The following is a 22,138-nucleotide window of genomic DNA, read 5'->3' on the forward strand; positions in this document are numbered from 1 at the left end:
ATATCGCTCTGTCCCTAGAGCAGATTTGGGATCACTGTCTGCTTCATCTTCTTCCGACCTACAGGCAGAAACTTAAGCTTCAGCTAAGCCTGTAGAAAGGACTGTAAAGAGATGGACCAATGCAGTAGAGCCTGATTGGAGTGTTTTTGAAGCTGCAGACACCAATCTGGATGAGCACACAGATACTATGACATCATACTGTATATCAGTTTCTGTGAGGATATGTGCATTCCTACTAGGACTTATTTAACGTTCAACAATGACAAAACATGGTTTACAGAAAAACTCATGCAGCTTCGTCAGGCCAAAGAGGATGCTTACAAAAGTGGGGATAAAATCTTGACAACGCACTGACAAAGGAGATTAGAGTGGCTAAGAGAAGCTACTCTGAGAAGCTCACCACCACCACCACCCGCTATTCAACCTGCACTTAGGATCTGTGAAGAGGATGTGTGCCGAGCCTTCCAGAAACAGAGGACAAAGAAAGTATCAGTTCCAGATGGCATTTCACCTGTCTGTTTAAAAGCCTGTGCTAGCTAGCTGGCCGCCATCTTCACACAAATCTTCAACAGATCACTAGAGCAATGTGAAGTTCCCTGCTGTTACAAATGCTCCACCATTATCCCTGTCCCAAAGAAACCCAAGATCAAAGGACTTAATGACTACAGACCCTTCGCTCTGATATCTGTGGTCATGAAGTCATTTGAGAGACTGGTGTTGGCCAACCCGAAGGACATTACTGGACCTTTTTGGACCCCCTATTATTTGCTTATTGAGCAAAAAGGCCTGTGGATGATGCAGTCAACATGGGATTGCATCATAACCTGCAACATCTGGAAAGACCAGGGACATATGCAAGGATCCAATTTGTGGACTTTCAACATAATTATCCCAGCTATTCTCTGTGGACTAAATTAAACCAAATCTTTCACCTCTATCTGTCCTTTACATTTACATTTACATTTATGCATTTGGCAGATGCTTTTATCCAAAGCGACTTACAGTGCCCTTACTACAGGGACAATCCCCCCAGAGCAATCTGGAGTTATGTGTCTTACTCAAGGACACAATGGTGGTGGCTGTGGGGCTCGAACCAGCGACCTTCTGATTAACAGTTATGTGCTTTAGCCCACTACGCCACCACCACTCATTGGATCAATAGCTTTCAGGTGGACAGGCAGCAGCTAGTGAGACTGGGAAAATTCACTTCTAGCACCTTTACGATCAGCACTGGTGCCCCCCAGGGATGTGTGCTCTCCCCACTACTCTTCGCCCTGTACACCAACAAATGCACCACCAAGCTCCTGAAGTTTGCAGACAATACTACTGTCATCGGCCTCATCCAAGATGCCGATGATTCTTCATACCGAATGGAGGTTGAACAGCTGGCTGGAGGAGAAACACACCAGCAAACCCTCTACACCCCTCTTATTTGTCATTTCACACACAAACAAACCTATCAAACTTTGCTCGCAATAATGTTTTGGATTTACACGTATGCTAACAGCTTTTCCACGAATTTAAATTACTTTTAAAGGAGCAATAGTTCACCCAAAAATATTAATTCTGTCATCATTTAAACACCCTCATGTTGTTTCAAACCTGTATAACTTTCATTCTTCCTTGGACCACCAAAAGAGAAAAGTTTAGCTGAATGCCTAAGAAAGTGGAAGCTGTAAAGCTGTCAAGCTAAAAAAAAAAAAAGGGCAAAAATAGGAAAAAAAAGTGATTTATTTTCATTCAAATGATAACAAACATTAATCACCCCATTCATTAAACAAATGTATGTGTGTGTGTGTGTGTGTGTGTAGACTGTACTTAATGCTGTTGTGTGTGACAACTATAAAGCCTATCTACAGTATGTGTACAGTAATAATGTCAGGCTGCAGCAGCAGGTGTGTGTTACACAAACATATGCTCCCTGTGGGTTTGTTAGAGGCTTGGCATAGCTCCTACTACAGATGTTAAGCTCTATTGGCTGAGCTCTGGCTCACCACAGGCAAACAAACCTGAGGAATCATGCCTGCTCACACAGTCTCAAATCCCCTCACAATGCTTCCCACTGCTTGAAACTACTTTTCAAAATGTTACTTCGCCTCTCTTCTCATTCCATTTCTTCAAACCCCTTCACATCAGATCACATTGCTTCAAACTGCCTCACATTACCTCACAGTGCATCAAGTTGCTTGATACTGCCTCATATTGCTTCAAACCAATTTGTATTAGCTGGTATTGCTTCAAATTGCCTCACATACCTTAACAGAGCCTAACATTGCTTCATATCGATTTGCATCAGCTCACATTGCCTCACATTACTTTAGACTACCTCAAATTTCCTCACAGTGCCTCACCTTGTTTGAAACTGCCTAACATTTCTACACCAGTGTTGAGGAGTACATAGTTAAAAGTGGTGTAGTGACAGTACTAACTTAACTACGTTTTTTGCAGTAGCATGACAGTAGATTAAGTATTTTCAATATATATACTAATAAACTAGAACAGTGGTTATCAACTGGTTTTGTTTGGGACCCAGATTTTACAGTGGACATCAAGCATTGACCCATAATAGTAAAAAACGTAACCTGTATCCTGGGTCAGATTTGGATCTTCATAGTTTTGTTCATGGGTTTCAAGTATAAGGGTATGTATCAAGTGATGTTATTTTTGTTGTTTTTGTTAACAACAAAAGATACAGAAAGTTTTCTCTTGCAGATATTTAGTGCGATATGGTTCCATTACACTCTGTGAAAACTTTAATCGCAGCACGAAAATATCAAAGTGCAGATTAGAAGCCTTTAGCTGAATGCAAGATTATCATAACATTTGCATTGGCAGCCCTTAATATTTCATGGGTGACCTCCGACAAAATATTTAATGGGAGAACCATGGCATTTTTCTTTCCCTGCTATCCAAGACCCATTACGAATAGACCTACGAAGCACTTTTGTGTCGTGAGTTGCGACTCACATGTTGAGAAACACTAAACTAGAAAACACCCTATTTTATCATGCTGAATCGGAATATAGTCATAAACAGCACCAATTAACTAAATATTTTGCATCAAAAAAGAGGGCAAAGTACCTTTTAAGTATACACAGGGTTCAAGTAATTCAGTGAATCATCTTAATAAATAATCTGAAAGCAATTCACTCACTATATTATCAGAGTTCCCAATATAAGGTAATTGCTTATTTTCACCGGTTCATTCACATGGACTGTCCGAAAGAGCTTAAACGATTTGGTTTTCCCATGAAAGAATGGTTTAGGTGAGTGCTTTAACCCTCTCAGCTCCATTGCTGAGTTCACAATACAATGTGGCAAATGTAGCATTTTGTGATGCTACAGTAATACTCGCTTGTTACTGAAAAACATTCATTTCTAATATGTGGTAACCATAATTAATTTTGTGTTTCTTATTACTTTACTACAAATACCTCATTTAAACTATGGTTACTGTACTAAAATCATCGTTAATTTTTGTTAGGGATCATCCCGCTATATAACTATCAGTTGATATTATTGAATTTTGTAATAAGAACTAATTACAAAAATAAAAACTAAAGAACTAAAAATATGTTCGTAAAATAGCTTTAATGTACTGTAGTTAGGTACTTTTTGTTAGTAACTTGTAATGTAGCTAACTACTTTTTTAAAAGAACAGCTTGACTATAGCTTAACTACTTTAAGTTATGAATAGCTTGTAGCTTGGGAAGCTACAGTTTCAAAGTTGCTACCCCAACAGTGTAACTCACAGTGATGCACCTTGCTTGAAACTGCCTCACAGTACTTTACCTTGCTTGAAACTGCCTGACAGTGCCTCACATTACTTCAAACTGCTTTACTTTACTTCATAATGTCTCACATTGTTTCAAATCACATCAGCTCACACTACCTCACATTGCTTCAAACCACTTCACATAAGCTCACACTTCTTCATTTACATGGAAAGCAGTGTATTGCGAGAACATGGCTTTCTGTGAGAAAGCTGCATTCCTGTTTATATGCACTGTATAAGTGCCATACTGTCTACTCCCTTATACATGCAGTTTGGTCAATAAGCAGCTTTCACATCATATTACAGTGCATCACATTACTTCAAACTGCTTCACATTACCTCATAATGTCTCACATTGTTTCAAATCACATCACATCAGCTCATACTACATCACATTGCTTCAAACCACTTCACATAAGTTCACACAAATTCCTTTACATGGACACCGGAAAGTGCCATACTGTCTACTCCTGTATACATGCAGTTTGTTCAATAAGCAGCCCCCGGATGCCCCTGGAGGGAACCGGATGTAATCCAAAAGCTATTCGACACACCATATGGGATATAACGTCATCTTACCATGACGTGACGCTGGTGTAAATAACAAACATGGCTTCTGAGGAAGACAGATCTGTATTTTCAGATGTCATCTATGGCAGGGTTTCTCAACTGCTGGGTCGTTGATAATTCTGTAGGGGGTCGCAAGACTTCAGTGTTCACTAGCACAGCCAATCAGTGGGCTTCACAACAGGCTCATTGCAATACGTGCAAGTGCAACAAAATAATCCGTTATTAAACGCATTGACGGCTCAATCGGACTAAAAAGCCTTAACACCTAATCATATAAACGCGCACAGATTGAAACAAAAGTTGTGCATGTAAACATAGCCAGTCCTCCAACGAATCTAATTTTCGGATGTCTTACTTCATTATTGCCGTGGCTTCTAACGCTGTATTTCAACTATCCAATCAAAATAATTTATTATTGCCGCGAAAGGCTCTTATTGGACAAGGTCCTACTCTATTTACATAATGTTACACACACTAGCCCTACCTGCTATGTCAGACCTTTTTATTAAATTATACGCAGCCACGGCCTGTTAGCTTGACAAAATGCATCCGTTTTTTAAAAGAAAAAAAGCAGAAGATTCGGAAACTCCTTCAACTTCAAAGGCAGCAAAATGTAAACTACGCAAGTACAACCCGGACTATATTAAATATGGATTTACTTCTTCGGATGAAAAACCACAGTGTGTCGAGTGTGGTGAGGTCTTGGCAAATGAGTCCATGAAGCCATCCAAAGTTGAACATCACCTACAGACTAAACATCCAACATGTGTGGGTAAACGTTTGGTTACGTATGTAACCTCTGTTCCCCGAGGGAGGGAACGACACGTTGTGTCGGAGAAGCGACACTAGGGGTCTCTCTTGAGCGCCGATATTCACCTCTGATCTTATTGAAAAGGGCCAATGGGAGTTGGCAGTCAGTATTTGCATACCCCGCCCCCGGACATACGGGTATTTAAGCGGGGCAAATACGGGAGTTCATTCAGGATTTTTCTGAGGAGCCGGAAATGGTCCGGCCACAACAGTGGCTCGGTTCAGCGACATGGCGGAGGAAAGACACAACGTGTCGTTCCCTCCCTCGGGGAATGGGCAGGGAGGGAATTCATCCAGTGCCACGCATCGTCTGTACCTGGCTGCACGTACCCTTCCCCAATGCCCCATAAGAACATCGGAGTCCTTCTAGTTACCCTGGGAGGGGAACAAGGCGATGTTTGCCAACATGGGAACGGGCCAGCCTGGCTGGGCCTCTTTTCTCTCTATGTTTCTCGCATAGAGCAATCACGGCCGGGCCCTTACACGCATATAGGGAAGGGGGTCTTACCCAGACCCTGCGGAGACCACACCTGCCCTTTTTCTTGGGGAGGAAAAGTGGTAGACACGTCACACGGCCGTCTTAGGGCTCGTGTGGAAAGTATGGTGTGGTGGTAGATCCAGCCTCGAAAGGGGGGAGTTGCTACAGCACGGCGACCGAGGCAGATGAAACTGCCTAAGGGAGACAAGGCGGTCTGCTCGTAAGGGGACAGAACCGTGGAATTACACACAGGGGGAGTCTGAGCAGGAGGCCTTACCTGTGGAGCACCTATACCAGTACAGGGTAGCCATCAGGGTACCCGCAGTGGCTTGGGTTGGCGAGTTCCTCCGCTGAACCGCGGACCCGGAGGGCTGGGGAGGAATCAACCAGGGAACCAACTCGGAGTGGGGCGCCCTGGGAAGAAGGCGCACTACTTTACCTTGACGTCAGGAAAAGGGCGCTGAAGCATAGCGATCCACCCGGCCGGTCGGTCTCACGTGTTACCGAAGTTCTACGGGCTCGGACCTGAGAAAACACGAGACGCAACCGACTCAACGCAGAGGTTGTAAAACCTCGCGAAGGTGTTGCGTGTTGCCCAACCCGCGGCTCTACAGATGTCTGCTAGGGAGGTGCCCTTGGCCAGTGCCCACGAGGACGCAACACCCCTTGTTGCGTGAGCTCGGACCCGCAAGGGTAGGGGCACGGCCTGGGTGTGATAAGCCAGTGTGATGGCGTCGACAACCCAGTGGGCGAGCCTCTGCTTGGAGACGGCATTCCCTTTCTGCCGTCCCCCAAAGCAGACAAAGAGCTGCTCAGAGCGTCTGGTGCTCTGTGTGCGGTCCAGGTAAATGCGCAGGGCGCGCACTGGACACAGCAACGAAAGGGCTGGGTCTGCCTCCTCCTGGGACAGCGCTTGCAGGTTCACTACCTGATCTCGAAATGGTGTGGTAGGAACCTTGGGCACATAGCCCGGTCACGGTCTTAGCATCACAGACGTATCTGCCGGACCGAACTCCAGGCAAGTGTCGCTGACAGAGAACGCTTGCAGGTCCTCGACCCTCTTAATGGATGCGAGCGTGATCAGCAGGGCCGTCTTAAGAGAGAGGGCCCTGAGTCCAACTGATTCAAGCGGCTCGAAGGGAGGTCTCTGGAGTCCTGCCAAGACTACCGAGAGATCCCAGGAGGGAACTAGGCCTGGCCGGGAGGGATTCAACCTCCGGGCGCCTCTCAGGAACCTGAGGATCAGGTCGTGCTTACCCAAAGACTTGCCATCTACAGGATCGTGGTGGGCGGCGATAGCGGCAACATACACCTTGAGGGTGGACGGGGACAGCCTCCTGTCCAGCCTCTCCTGTAGGAACAGTGCGGTGTCTGATGCCGAGGACTCCCCTGGACTGCCGCCTTCGGGCCACCAGGCCCAGGCTGAGGCCGATGCTCAGATGTCCGACATGCTTGCCCGGGCCGCCTTGAGCGTGGGGTTGGACTGGAACCCTCCATCCTCCCCACAGCCTTCTCGGTTGGATGATTGGTTCCTGGGGGCAGCGTGCCGTTCGCGGCCTCGCATCCTCCGGTCCCTTTCTTCCCGGAGGTGCATGATGAGAAAGTACTCATGAGCAAGAGCGTGCCCCGTCCCTGAGAGAGGAGGTCCTTTCTCAGGGGAATTCGCCAGGGAGGAGCTGTCACGAGGAGCCTGAGTTCCGAGAACCAAGTCCGAGTGGGCCAGTAGGGGGCCACCAACGTGACTTGCTCCTCGTCCTCCCTGTCCTTGCACAGCTCCGGTGCAAGAAGGCTCACTGGGGGAAATGCGTACTTGCGCAGCCCCGAGGGCCAGCTGTGTGCCAGCTGCCTGTCCCGAGGGGAGCCTCTGTTAGGGTGTACCAGAGCGGGCAGTGGGAGGTTTCCTGGGTGGCGAACAGGTCTACCTGGACCTTGCCAAACCGTTCCCAAATCAGCTGGACTGACTGGGGGTGAAGCCTCCACTCCTCGCCGGGCAGGCGTTGTCGTGATAGCGCGTCCGCTATGACGTTGAGCTTGCCGGGGATGTGAGTGGCACGCAGCGACTTGAGTCGCTGCTGGCTCCATAGGAGGACACGGCGGCGAAGTTGTGACATGTGGCGGAGCGTACGCCGCCTTGGCGATTTATGTACGCCACCACCGTGGTGCTGTCCGATCTCACGAGGACATGTTTGTCCCGAACTAACGGGAGGAACTTCCTGAGAGCAAGAAGGACGGTCAGCAACTCCAAGCAATTGATGTGCCAACGCAGCGGGGCCCCTTTCCAACGGCCCGCTGCTGCGTGCCCGCTGCACACGGTACCCCACCCGGACCGGGAGGCATCGGTTGTGACCAGGACGCGTCGGGAAACCTGCTGCAGGGGCACTCCTGCCCGTAAAAAGCAGAGGTCTGTCCAGGGTCGGAGTGTTTTGAGGCAGGCGGGGGTGATCCTTACCCGATGCGTGCCACGGAGCCAGTGCTGGAGTGGTCTCATATGCATCAACCCCAGCGGCGCGGCCGCCGCGGAGGACACCATATGCCCCAGGAGCCTCTGGAAAAGTTTTAGAGGGACCACTGTGCCTGGCTTGAAGGAAGCGAGGCAGTCCAGCACCGACTGAGCACGCTCGCTCGTGAGACGTGCTGTCATTGAGACTGAGTCTAACTCCAACCCGAGAAAAGAGATGCTCTGAACCGGAGTGAGCTTGCTCTTTTCCCAGTTGACCTGAAGCCCCAAGCGGCTGAGGTGCCGGAGCACCTGGTCTCTGTGTGTGCATAGTAACTCTCGAGAGTGTGCTAGGATGAGCCAGTCGTCGAGGTAGTTGAGAATGCGGATGCCGGCTACTCGTAGCGGGGCAAGAGCCGCCTCTGCGACTTTCGTGAAGACGCGAGGGGACAGAGACAGGCCGAAGGGGAGGACTTTGTACTGAAACGCCTGGCCATCGAACGCGAACCGTAAGAAGGGTCGATGTCGTGGCAGAATTGAGACGTGGAGGTACGCGTCCTTCAGGTCCACCGCTGCGAACCAATCTAGATGCTGAACGCCAGCCAGAATATTTCTCTGCGTAAGCATTTTGAACGGGAGTTTTAACAAGGCCCGATTGAAAACTCGCAAGTCCAGGATTGGTCGTAAGCCGCCGCCTTTCTTTGGGAACAATGAAGTAAGGGCTGTAGAAACCCTTCCTCATTTCGGTTGGAGGGACGGGCTCTACCGCGCCCTTGGCTAAGAGGGTCGTGATTTCCGTGCGTAGGGAACTGGCGTGCTCGCCGTGTACTGCGGAAAAGCGGACGCCCCTGAAGGGGGGCGGGAGCCGGGCAAACTGAATTGCGTAACCGAGTCGAATGGTCCGGTGCAGCCAGCATGATGCGTTGGGAAGCGAAAGCCACGCTTCCCAGCTCTGCGCTAGGGGCACCAAAGGGACCAGTATTTTGGATGTACCCGGCGGAGCCTCGCAGCGGGGCGGAACAGGTAATGCAGCATCGGGCGGCCTGAGTGAGAATAGACTCAAAGCACTTACCTTGCTCCGCGCGCCCGGCAGGGGGCGGGTTCTTGACTGAGGAGGAGGTCTAATGTTGTCGTCCTCTGGACTCGTCTGAACCGGCCGGCTGGGGGACAGTCGTGGGCAGGTGGAATGCGGGATCGCCGCGTCCGGTGTACCGGGATTGTTGTGATCTGAAAGCACATTGCCGTGATAACGGCATCTGCGGGCCAGGTGACCCAGAGGCAAAGGAAATAGCTCTTTTATTGAGAATGTGGGTACCACAGCCCCCATCAGGGGGTGTGGCAAATGAAAAAACAAAGGATTCTCCTCCCGGCCCTCCACCGGGGGACGGAGCGGTCTTACCACCTCCGGAGCTAACGTCTTCGGCTCTGGGTCGGCTGTCTCAGGAACGCTTGGGAGCCTTCCGGGTCCTGGAGGGGGTTCGTGAGACAGGGGGTGTGTGCCGCCTGCGGAGTGCTCGATGCTGGGGCTGAGAGCTGGGCCCGGGTTGAGGTGGAGCAGGAGCTGGTTTCCTCGCAGGGGGACGCCCTCGGCGGGCAGACGGGGCAGGGCCCGTGGCGGCAGATCTGCGGCGGGGCATGATGTGCGAAATGGCCTCCGTCTGCTTCTTCACCGCGGAGAACCGTCGGGCGAAGTCCTCGACGGTGTCACCGTCTGGGAGACAGGTGCATCCAGGAAGCGGTTTTTGTCAGCCTCACGCATCTCGACCAGGTTGAGCCAAAGATGGCGTTCCTGGACCACTAGGGTGGCCATCGTCTGTCCGAGTGCCTGCGCTGTGGCCTTCGTCGCTCTCAGGGCGAGGTCGGTCGCTGAGCGCAGTTCCTGCAGCACAGCAGGATCAGGTCCACCCCCGTGCATGTTTCTGAGAGCTTTGGCCTGGTGGACTTGCAAGAGGGCCATCGCATGCAGGGCGGAGGCAGCGCGTCCAGCCGTAGTGTAGGCCTTCGCGCGTTAAGCAAGGATGTTGTCCTACAGGGCTTGGATGGGAGTACGGGGGCGACCCCACCAGGAGGTAGGGCTACCGGGGCATAGATGGTGCGCAACTGCCCTATCAACCTGGGGAATCGCGTCGTACCCGTGGCGCTCTCCGCCGTCGAGGGTGGAGAGAGTGGAGCGGGTGGCACCTAGACGAGTGGAGAGCGGGGCTCTCCACGTAGACGTCAGCTCATCATGCACCTCCGGGAAGAAAGGGACCGGGGGGATGCGAGGCCGCGAACGGCGCGCTGCCCCAGGAACCAATCATCCAACCGAGAAGGCTGTGGGCAGGATGGAGGGTTCCAGTCCAACCCCACGCTCAAGGCGGCCTGGGCAAGCATGTCGGACATCTGAGCGTCGGCCTCAGCCTGGGCCTGCTGGCCCGAAGGCGGCAGTCCAGGGGAGTCCTCGGCATCAGACACTGCACTCTCCGATGCAGCGGCGAGCTCATCTGCTTCGGACTCGGGAGGATAGACAGCCGGGCCGTGAGGCGAGCCGCTATCGCCGCGAGCGTGGACGGAGACCAGCGAGCGTGTCGGGGAACGGGAGGTTCGAGGGGGTTACCCGGCGAAACTGCACCGCTGCCGCCCCCAAATCGCCCCAGCGCCAACCGCACCATCCTTAATCCCGTGGGAAGAAGGAGCAATGCGGGGTGCAGCTGGGGTGGCTTGCTTTCTGTTGAAAGGTAGCCGCGACCGCAATGTGGTCATGGTCATGTTCTCGCAGTGAGAACATGAACCATCCACAAACGCCGCCTCTGTTTGATTGCGGCCCATCCACACGAGACAGCGCCTGTGGCCGTCTGAAGCGGAGAGCACTCTACCGCATCCATGAACGACACAGGGGCGGAAAGGCATCTTGAAAAAGACGCGTCCTTAAAAGGACGTTCAACGCCGCTGTGTTTGCTCTTTTAGATAAAATTACTCTTTTAGTAAAAACTCTTTTAATACACAGTGTGTGTGTGTACGTGTCTGCGCTGTCGAAGCGCTCAGGGGCAACAATGCACGCCGTGCACTGAGAAGGAGAAAGCCGCTGTTGTGCGCCGTCAAGATCCAACAGCATGCAGATCGTCAGAGGAAAACAGGAACGTTTAAGTGCCGTGTAACTCGCAGCAAACTGCAGATAGACTGCAGAAGAAATTTTCTGAATGAACTCCCGTATTTGCCCCGCTTAAATACCCGTATGTCCGGGGGCGGGGTATGCAAATACTGACTGCCAACTCCCATTGGCCCTTTTCAATAAGATCAGAGGTGAATATCGGCGCTCAAGTGAGACCCCTAGTGTCGCTTCTCCGACACAACGTGGAGAGAGCGACAGAAGGGGAACCTGTGGATTACTTTGTACGAAAGCGAGACCTACTTAAAAGACAGCAAAGTAGTATTGTGTCGCTCACAATAGCTTCAAAAAGCACCTGAAGGCAAGTTATCTGGCAGCTGGCCATATCGCCCATGCTAAGAAATCGTTTAATATTGGTGAAGAGCTAGTTATCCCATGTGCAGTTGACATGTGCCGCGAGGTACTAGGGGAAAGTGCTGCTAGCAAAATAAAAGAAATCCCACTCTCCAACGACACTGTCTCCAGACGGATTATAGACATGAGCGATGATATTGAAACGCAACTTTTGGATCGAGTGCGAGCAAGCCCCTTGTTTGCCATTCAAATCGACGAATCAACCGATATTTCAAAGATGGCATTATTGCTTGCATTTGTACGCTACAACTGCGAAGGTGCAACACATTAGGATCTACTGATGTGTAATGAGCTCTCGACACGGACGACAGCAGATGAGTTTCAATTGCCTTGATGGCTATTTCACAAAGAATGGCCTGGTTTGGAATAATTGCGTAGGTATTTGCACGGATGGCACGGCCGCAATGACTGGCAAACATAGTGGTATTGTGAGAAAAATTTTGGACAGAGCACCTGAGGCGACGTGGGTTCACTGCTTTTTACACCGTGAAAGCCTTGCAGCCAAAGAAATGTCAGTGCCCTTAAATGAGGTAATGGACATTGCTGTCAAAACAATTAATTTAGTGAAGAACAGTGCTCTCAGTTCCCGCTTGTTTTCAATTTTGTGCGACCAGCTGGAATCAGACCACCGCCAGTTGTTATATCATAGTGAAATTAGGTGGCTCTTGCGAGGAAAAGCTCTTAATCGTCTGTTCGAAATGCGCAAGCAGGTGCACACATTTCTGGAGGAGAAACGGTCTCCCCTGGCAAAGCATTATACGGAGCCTGAATTTCTTGGGAAACTGGCATACATGTCTGATATCTTTGACCAGCTAAACCAGCTAAACCTATCCTTTCAGGAGAGAAAAAACAGTGTTTTCTTGATGGCTGACAAAATTGAAGCATTCAAACGGAAGTTGGTATTGTGGGAGAAGAGAGTGCAGGAGAACATTTTTGACATGTTTCCTAACCTCACTGATGTTCTGCAGGAATTCCCTCACATCAGCACCGACATACAGAGAATTGTCCGGGAACACCTGACCAGATTAACACAGAAATTCTCTGATTATTTCCCCAATGACCGAAGAGTTGGGAATGCGTGGATTCGCGATCCTTTTTCAGTAGATCCAAGTGATGTGGATGTTGTACTCCCCATTAATTTGCAAACACAGTTAGTGGAACTTGCATCTGACGGCAGCCTGCAGCTTGCTTTTCGCAAAACAGACCTGAGCTCATTCTGGATTCAAACCAGACACGAATATCCTGAACTTGCAGAACGTGCAACGAAGTTTCTCTTGCCATTTAGCACTACCTATCTTTGCGAGTCAGGATTTTCAACAGTGACTGCAACGAAAACAAAAAGCAGGAATAGGCTGACAACAGCTAGTTTGTGTGCGACACTACGAGTCGCAATTTCCCAAATTCCACCGCGTCTGGATATGATTATTTCAGAGCGGCAGTCTCAAGTGTCACATTAACGTGAGTAAAAAAAATCAGTTTGCCTCATAGTCTGTCTATTGAAAATTTTTCTGTGTTTTTGTGAAATTAATTATAATAAACATAGGCCTACGGAGTAGTAGCCTATATATCTAAGAGGCATTTCAGTTATTGAATTATTTCCAGCCTTAGTGGGTCGTATGACTGGCATACGAAAAAAAAGTGGGTCGCAGAAGGCAAAAGGTTGAGAAACCCTGATCTATGGCAATCACTTTGATATTGCAAATGATTATCGCCAACAGGATGTGGTACAATGCTCTACATCAAGAGTTAGACCTGAGCATACACAGACTTAGTTATATAGGACAATTTCCCTCTGCATGTGCGAACAAGGACTGGTGGGAGAGAGTCATTTTGAAGGAATTTACAAACAATGATTGGAGAGAGAACTTTCGAATGACACAGCTCATTTCTAAAGTTATGTAATAAACGTAAGCATGTGATGAGCCCCAACGAAATTCTGTGCTCCTCTGCCTTTGGAAATAAGAGTTACAATTGCTCTTTACAAGATAGGTAGTTGTGGAGAATACAGACTGGTTGCCAATCAGCTCTGCGTACACAAGTCGATGGTTAAAAATGTTGGCATTGTGTCTATAGTATCAGAATTATGTTTCCTCACTTTGATGTACAGTTGATTAAGCCCTTTCCACCTGCACCGTATCTGTTCAACCGTCCTGTCGAAACTTTCCGCATGCATTCTGTCTGCCAACATTTTGAAAATGTTGGAATTGCAATGCTTTCGACCATCCAGATACTGCATAAAGCATTGTTTTCTTTCATTAAATTCAGCATGAGGACTGTCTCTTCATCTTCCCAGAAATGCTGACTTCATGGCGCCATGCTGTTTGCTGATCTGTTGTAGTTACGTCCAGTGACGTGATTTATTTATCCGGTCTGTGCCAGCTTGCACATGTGCAATTTTCAAAACCCCGTGAGAACACTGCGTATGCATTTACATGGACAGATAATCTGCATTCTCTGGGAGAATCCTAGGTGTGTTAAACCGCTTTCTTTAATCCCTTAAGTGGCATAAGGAAACCGGCGTTCTTGTTTACATGGCATTTCAGAAAGCCGCATTCTGGAAAAACCTTGCAATAAACCATTTGCTTAAGTGCATGTAAACGGGGTCATTGCCTTGCATCACCTCAAACTGCCACACATCACAACACATTGCCTCCAAAACAATCAGAAAGAAAGGTGTCCCCAGTCTGCTCCCTTCCATCATAGTGTCAACACTGTCAAAGTGACCTGGTCTGCTTTGTCAGTGGAGACAATATTTGTGTTGGTGTGCTGTCAGTAAAACAGCTGGTCTCAGTGCTTTATTAGTCAGCAGCAATGAGGACATGACTAGAGCAGGGTTTCAGGGTACATTTCACAGCTGACCACCTCGTCCCAACCCTCACATCTTATATATTCTAGAGAATACTCTCCAACCAACACTATAGGCATCACGAAGCATAACTATTGCCAAAGCTTTAAATATGCTCTCATTTTTGTTCCTTCTCTCCTCCTCCTCATTTTTTCTCACTCCATATTTCTTAAATGCATATATTCTCTAAAAAAAGAAGTTGTTTGCACCAGAGCCTTGGGAAACAGGCAAAAGCTTACAGTAAACCTGCCAGTTTGTGCAAGGTATTGGACAGCAATTGTCTTTTAATGTATATTTGTTGTACTCTAGGGATTTTGGATTTTGTCGACACCACCACACAATACAAAACGATGGTATGGTGTGCATTGTTCCATGCCTACGCAGTACATATATTATCAAAAACTTGCAAACATTGTGATAATATATCAAAGGATATCACATGAATCCATGGTGAATATGGTCCCACATACACGCCAATTTAAAATGAAACTGCCTTTTTACACATCCATGTAGCAAACCACCCACTCAGACTCTGCTAGGATTTAATCAAAGAAAAAAACAACATACTTAAGCACTGTCAAAATAAAATGTACTTACCTGTATTTAAATGCAAACCTACTACGTAAACAGATGAATTTCATTTAGAAGAGGAATCTCATCATAACTAATTAGGTAATGCTCTTGGAGAGACAACAATCATAAATTGGCTCTTGTGACAAGAGCTATTTTCAAGTTAAGACCAGTTGCCAATCTATGTGTTGCTCTGACGACTGTAAGAAATGAATAAAAACAGGAGAGCAAACACTCAGTGTGCAATCAATCAATATCTCATGTTTTAAAGGTATTGAGTCACAAAATAACCAAGCAATTTCCATTCTGCTGAGATAATGTTATAGTGTTTATTTCAGCCTGAAAGAGGTTCTCGCTCTGTCTCGCACACATACATACACAGTGCTATCTCATTGGGATGCACCTCCTTGCCTTAGCCCTAGCCCTAATTAAAGCTTCCTTTGGGCCTCACTATGTGGAGCACCAAATCAGATCACATCTCTGGTGGGCTAAGGAAGAGAGAGAGAGGGGGGTGAGTGAGTGAGAAAAGGTGGAGGGGCATCAAGATACAAGGCATGATCAGACTGCAAATGTTCCCTGAACGCCTGGGATAGTACTGTGAGATGTGATTGACTTATGATTGCATGTTTCATTAAAATTCTCACTGTTTTTGTTTCTGTAACATTTTGGATTTTGCTGCTGGTATTCATCTCAGTAGGATTTGGTAATGATCTAAAAACAATTGCAGATGATCTCTGATTATTCTCAGGGCAGATTTCAGTCCACAGTTAGCAAAATAAGCTTTTAAATGATAAATTAGGTGACAGTAAGAAAAAATACAGCCGAACGATGACTCACAGTGGGTGTAAAACTAAAATAAATGAGAAGATAGTAGGGGAAAATAAAGGCGAGGGAATTTTGAGATGTAGTATCTGTGTTAAAGGATGGTTTAACGACCTTGGCCCTCATAGTCAGGATGGCTTAGTTAGTGGACTTGCTGCAGATTTTTTGTTTGTTATTTTTTAAAGATGATATATAATCCTAGGATTAAACCATTAATGCAATCTTGTAACTGTCACTTGAAAGTTTACTGATGGTACACAAGGCTAGAAAATATGAACAACATCTAAGACACATCTGCAATATCGATTGAATCTTCAAATGTTTTCTATTTCAGAAGAGGACAGTGGATAGCACAATGCACAAGCTTTTTAATCCCCTCTCTATAGATATTTTCCTATCCAACATACAGTGGGGCTGGAAGGCTGTGTATGGACAGGAACCCTTGCATGGCTGGTTGATTAATGATGTTTGTAATATAAGGATCCACTCTCAAGTTTTATATGGAGGCCTGACAGATAGGTTGCAGGGTGAGACAAATGAGCCCCATTCTGGAAGGCCCTCACTTGGCTCATCTACTACAATTCTAATGATTAGGGCAATGAAAACCAAGGGGAGGGCACTATTTGATCTTACATCTAAGGAATGATTTGTTGGGCTGTGTTCCAAATGGAAGTGGGTTTCCTTGGTTTTATATAGGGAGCTTCAGATTAAAGAACATTGCAAAGTGAATACACACACGCGCACACACATAAACACAAACACACAAATTCATGCATGAACACACTTGTGCCAGCTTATCATTTGCTGCTTGTAATGAAAATATGGGCCAATTAAATATGTTTAATTTAAGCAATGCGTAATAAACCCAGAAGATTTTAGATAAACAAGAGTTATTAAAGTGGCTTCCATTATTGTGCAGAATCCATTATGCCATTTTCTTTGTCCCAGGTTTATGATGCATATTTCTGTAGTTGCTGTATATAGGTTTTATAGCGATGAATAAACAAATGTGTTTTTATCTGTTCTGAGCTATCAATTTGAATTGCTTGTACCAGAGTTTGATTGAAATATATTATTTTCTGCTCTGTAAAACTCTTAAAATCTGATACAGCATATTTTATACAGTAAACATTGGGTTTAATTAGCAATGTTCAATGATAAACAATTGAATGTATCCTTATTGTTTGATTCCAGGAATTATATAATCTGTAATGCTTGATCTTCAATACAAACATTATGGAAAAACTTTTATAAACCTTTCATTTTCTTTGATTAAGCTGATATATATTCTCTTTCTTTCTGCAGATTTAAAAGCAAGGACTCCGGCAGCTGTCTTTGAAGTCAACCTCAGTGTCAAAAATGTCTCAGGCAGTAACACCGCAATGCCAGATATGAGCAAATATGGGGACTCTCTTAGAAACCATGACAGCTTTGACAGCCCAAAAGGAGATCTGTTTTTGAAAGTGTGAAAATATTTTCTGTATTCTCACAAAAAAAACTGACATTAGAGAACAACTGCCTTGTTCACACACTTCCCTTTGTTATAAACCCCCCCACCCCACCCCCTCTCCACTCCCATCATGAAGAGTGGGTTGACCGACCAAACTCCTTCCTGTACAACCCTCCTCTTTCTTTCCTTCTTCCTGCTCTTATTCCCCCCAGATTTTGTCAAAAGTGACTGCTGGCTCATTGAGGGAGATAAGGGATATGTGTGGTTGGCCATCTGCAGCCAGAACCAGCCACCATATGAGACGATCCCACAGCACATCAACAACACAGTCCATGACTTGCGGCTCAATGAGAACAAAATCAAAGCTATTTTCTTCAGCTCCCTGAGTCGCTTCACAAACCTGACTGACCTCAACCTCACCAAGAATGAGATCTCCTACATCGAAGATGGTGCTTTTGCAAGCCAAGCGAATCTACAGGTGCTACAACTCGGTTATAACAAGTTAACCAACCTGACTGAAGGCATGTTGCGAGGTCTGGGTCGTATGCAGTGTCTTTTCTTGCAGCACAACCTCATAGAGGTCATTGCCACTAATGCTTTCTGGGAGTGCCCAAGTCTGAGCAACCTGGACTTGTCGTCCAACAAGCTTGCTCGTCTGGACCCATCCACTTTCACCGTACTGGGTAGGCTAATTGGATGTGAGCTCGCAGGTAACCCTTTCCACTGTGGTTGTGAACTCTACAGCTTTCTCACCTGGTTAGAAGCCTTCAACAACGTCACACACACCTATGATCGACTTCAATGTGAGACCCCACGTGAACTGTTTGGCTACCCATTGTTGAGTCCTGTTGCAGGACACGGACTTAGTGCTCGCTATATCCTTTCCTCAGTGTGCCGAGATGGGGTTCTGATACCTGGGATAACTTCTCTGCCACCTGATCCTGATGCCTCAGGCATGGGACCTGACATGTTTGACCATTTAGGGCCATACCATCAGCCCACAACTTCCTCCTCTTCTGACAACACCTTGACTCCCAGCATCAAACTGACACATGTTTCTCTTTCCTCTGCGTCTCTTCTTATCCAGATTCCAAAACCATACAGCAAAATGTACATTCTGGTGCAGTACAATCATAGTTTTGTGTCAGATGTCATGAACTTGAAGAATAAAAAGGAGATGATTACACTGAATAAACTCAAACCAAACACCAACTATACCTTCTGTGTGGCTTCTATACGCAACTCGCAGCGTTACAACCACACGTGTTTATACTTTTCTACCCATGTTCCTAACTTCGATAACATGATGCCCCCACCTTCCACAACCACCCATTACATCATGACCATTATCGGCTGCCTTTTTGGAATGCTCATTGTTCTTGGCTTCGTCTACTACTGCTTGCGAAGACGTCGAAGGCAAGAAGAAAAAGAGAAAACCATCTGTGTGAAGAAAACTATTCTGGAAATGCGTTATGGGCCAGAGGTGGCAGCAGCCGTTACAAATGACCCCACAGCTGTCCAGAAACTTCATGAGCAGAGCCATCATCAGCATCACCATGGAAAACTACGCATGTCCTCTTCCAGCTCTGCCATGCTTGGACATGATTCTGCCAACACAAGCTCCTCTCGCCTTTCCTCCATTCCTCAAGTTGAAAAGATGGCTACAGCCTTCTCTGAGGCCATGGCCGCTAAAGGAAACTACATGGATATTAGGACCTCAGCAGTAGGAGAGGAGAGAGGGAGAGATGGAGCTCTGGTACATGGTTTGCGGGAGGAAGACCTCAGGGGAGATGATGGAAGTGATCTAGGTGATGATTCTGATGATGATGGCCGAGGATCAGCATCAGAGATTTCAACCATAGCAATGGAAGTTGACAAGGTAAACCAGATAATCAACAACTGCATTGATGCCCTCAAGCTGGACTCTGTAGCAGCATCGACCACTTCCACCATGACCAGTGGTCCCACCTCACCCCCACCTACTTCCAACTCTTCCCTGACCCGAGGGCTGATTCCCATCTCCTCTAGTGTCAGTGATACGTGCCAAGTCCTGCCTTCCCCGAAAATCCCTCCTCTGCCCCCGCTTCCCTTTACAGCTCCTCTGTCCGAAAGTCCTGGGATCACAGGGGGTGGCTTTGTGTCACCGCCATACCGCCCTCCTCCGCCTGCATCCGCAGTAAGGCCTATTCAAAGACAGATGAGTGCAGATGCCGCTGTAATAATGTCCTCTTCCAAGAGGCACTGCCGCCCGTCCAGTGGGAGAGGAGGTCGTGTTTACAGCCTGGATGTTCCAGAGCCGCACAGCCCAGAATCCTGTCAGTATCAAGAGAAGAGTAGCCCAGTGGGGTGTGGCGAGCCATTGGAGAGGCTACCTTTGGTGGGTGGTGGTGGTGGAGGTGGTGGATATAGTATTGATGGTGGCACTGACGGGATGGTCCTTCAACAGCACCTGGAAGTGCACCCAGACTTCCACTGTGCAGAGCATCGTCACTCTGTCCCAGCCCTTTACTATGAGGGCTCCCATGACTCCCCAGCCCAAAGAGTCTCTTTCCTCAAGCCTTTGTCACACACCAAGAGAGATGCTGCCTCCTACTCTCAGCTCTCTCCTCGCCAACATAATTACTCTGGCTACTCCTCTAGTCCAGAGTACTCCTCCGAGAACACCTTGCGCATCTGGGAGCGATTCCGCCCCCACAGAAAGGGCCCACGCGAGGAGTCCTGTTATGTAACGGCCGGCAACGCCCTGCGTAAAAAGGTCCAGTTTGCCAAGGGGGAGGACTTGCATGACATCCTCGACTACTGGAAGGGTGTGTCAGCACAGCAAAAGCTGTAATCTAAGAGACTGTGTGGATAAACAGCGCAGGTCTCCTTCACTGCCTGATAAATCAGAAGAGCAACTGTAGAGGGAACATCAGGTTATGGCTGCAGTGTGCACAACTGAGTAAAGTTTGTAATGGTTTGAGTTGTTTTAAACTGATTTTGTACAGCATGAGTCATCATTGAGCCAGAAAGAGAGTAAGAGAGCCTAATTATACACTACATTCAGAAAATAGCATTCACAAAAGTATAATTTTAGATTAAAGCACTTGTAATTGTCATAGTCAGTGGTAAGGTACCAGTGGGCATATCATTTGTCAATAATTGAAATAATTTTATTTTACACAGTATTCATATCAATGGTGAGACCTTTGTAACCTAATTTCTCATTCAGCCCATGAGAGTATCTCTGTTTATACTCCCACTGAAATCACAGGGCAGCACATTAATTTGTTATCCAGAAGTGTGTGTGTGTGTGTGTGTGTGTGGGTGGGTGGGTGGTTTATGAGGTAATTTTTAGATTACAAACTGGTAATTACAAGGGTATTATGCTATACATGTGGTTTATGAGGACATTTCTAGTGTCCCCACGATTCAAGTTGCTTAAAAAAACATACTAAACTATGTTTTTTGGAAAATGTAAAAATGAAGAAGTTTTTTGTGAGGTTTAGGATTAGGGTTAGGGGATAGAATCTATAGTTTGTACAGTATAAAAATTCTAATCTTTATGGAGATTCATCATAAGGATAGATACATCAATGTGTGTGTGTGTGTGTGTGTGTGTGTGTGTGTGTGTGTGTGTGTGTGTGTGTGTGTGTGTGTGTGTGTGTGTGTTTAAGGAGGGTACATTTATGTGATGATTTTCTACGAACCTGTCAAAAGCCGTCTCCCCCTTCTATATTCCAAAGAATGTGCATACGGTGACCAAATGTACAATTCAATAGCACTCTTCTTGTGAAAAACAAAAGAAGAGATGGAAGGAAAACATAAAAAATAATAATAATAAAACAGAATAATCTGCTGGGGAGCTTTGGAATAGTCAGGCGTGTTTGGCAGCCACTTGCAGTGCTGAAAAGGATGACATAAATAGTGCACAGGGTGCTAGATAAAGTACTGTATATTGACCATGGTCAGTGAAAATGTATAGATCTATGTCTGAGATGAAATGGGCTATGAGCATATAGCTGCATGTTCTCATCTCTGATGCATTATTAATACAATTTCTTTATAATAGGTTACCTTGTCAACTGTACCACAGCATGATAACACAGTGGCTGTTGGCAGCAGATGTTTACATATTCTGTTCCTCTGCCCCAGGGTCAATTTGTTTAGTTTATTAATTGGCTATTGTAAGCCTGTTACTGACAGCTGGGAAGGCAAACGTGCAAAGTGACCAAATACACTGTTGTGGTACTTTAAAACTGACACATATATATTGCATGTATCTCCAAGCTCTTATTTATTTTTTATTTGGGGGAATTATTATCTATACTGCTGAAAGTGAGAAACATGCGGAGTGTAAGTAATTTTCTTCTCATTAAAAATTAAAGACCTTAGGATTTAAGGTTCATGTCCCTGTTACTCATTTCCAAATAGCACTTTAACTGAACTATAGATCTCATATGACTTTTTAACTCATAATACAATATTAATATTGTGATTTATATATATATATATCATACTATGAACATTGTTTTATGAGATAAAAAGTCATATGAGATCTATCTAATGTATACAGTATATTAACTCCAACACATTTAGCAGGCATTATTTTATTAATTTCTAGTTAGATTAGATTAACAAATTAGAAATTAACCAAGACTATATTCTTTAGTGTGCAGGGGTAGGGAGCCATGACCTCCAATTTGATTAATAGATATCGCCCTCACAGCAACCACATTCAGCTTAGATTCTTGGACCAATAAACCAAAAAATTTGATTAGTGGCACTTTGGGAAAATATACATACGTATACAATACACTCTCATTAGTAGGAAATGACAGCTGGGACATCCAACAGGCTTATAAAATTAAATGAACGGTGTTCACTAATTAAAGCAGTG

The 22,138-nt window shown here is 46.4% G+C and overlaps 1 protein-coding gene across 1 annotated transcript; it reads left to right on the forward strand.

Moving 5' to 3' along the window:
- Positions 1–17,389: 17,389 nt before the first annotated feature.
- Positions 17,390–20,546, forward strand: LOC127652327 (protein phosphatase 1 regulatory subunit 29-like). The gene has a single exon (XM_052138448.1). It carries the CDS (start codon positions 17,390–17,392, stop codon positions 20,090–20,092), a length of 2,703 nt encoding a protein of 900 aa, XP_051994408.1. The 3' UTR covers positions 20,093–20,546.
- Positions 20,547–22,138: the final 1,592 nt, after the last annotated feature.

Source organism: Xyrauchen texanus, chromosome 12 (assembly GCF_025860055.1).
Source record: "Xyrauchen texanus isolate HMW12.3.18 chromosome 12, RBS_HiC_50CHRs, whole genome shotgun sequence".
Classification (NCBI taxonomy): domain Eukaryota; kingdom Metazoa; phylum Chordata; class Actinopteri; order Cypriniformes; family Catostomidae; genus Xyrauchen; species Xyrauchen texanus.

What these genes read in the sequence shown, in the direction of transcription:
- LOC127652327 (XM_052138448.1), top strand. Translation starts at nt 17,390, where the DNA reads ATGAAGAGTGGGTTGACCGACCAAACTCCTTCCTGTACAACCCTCCTC.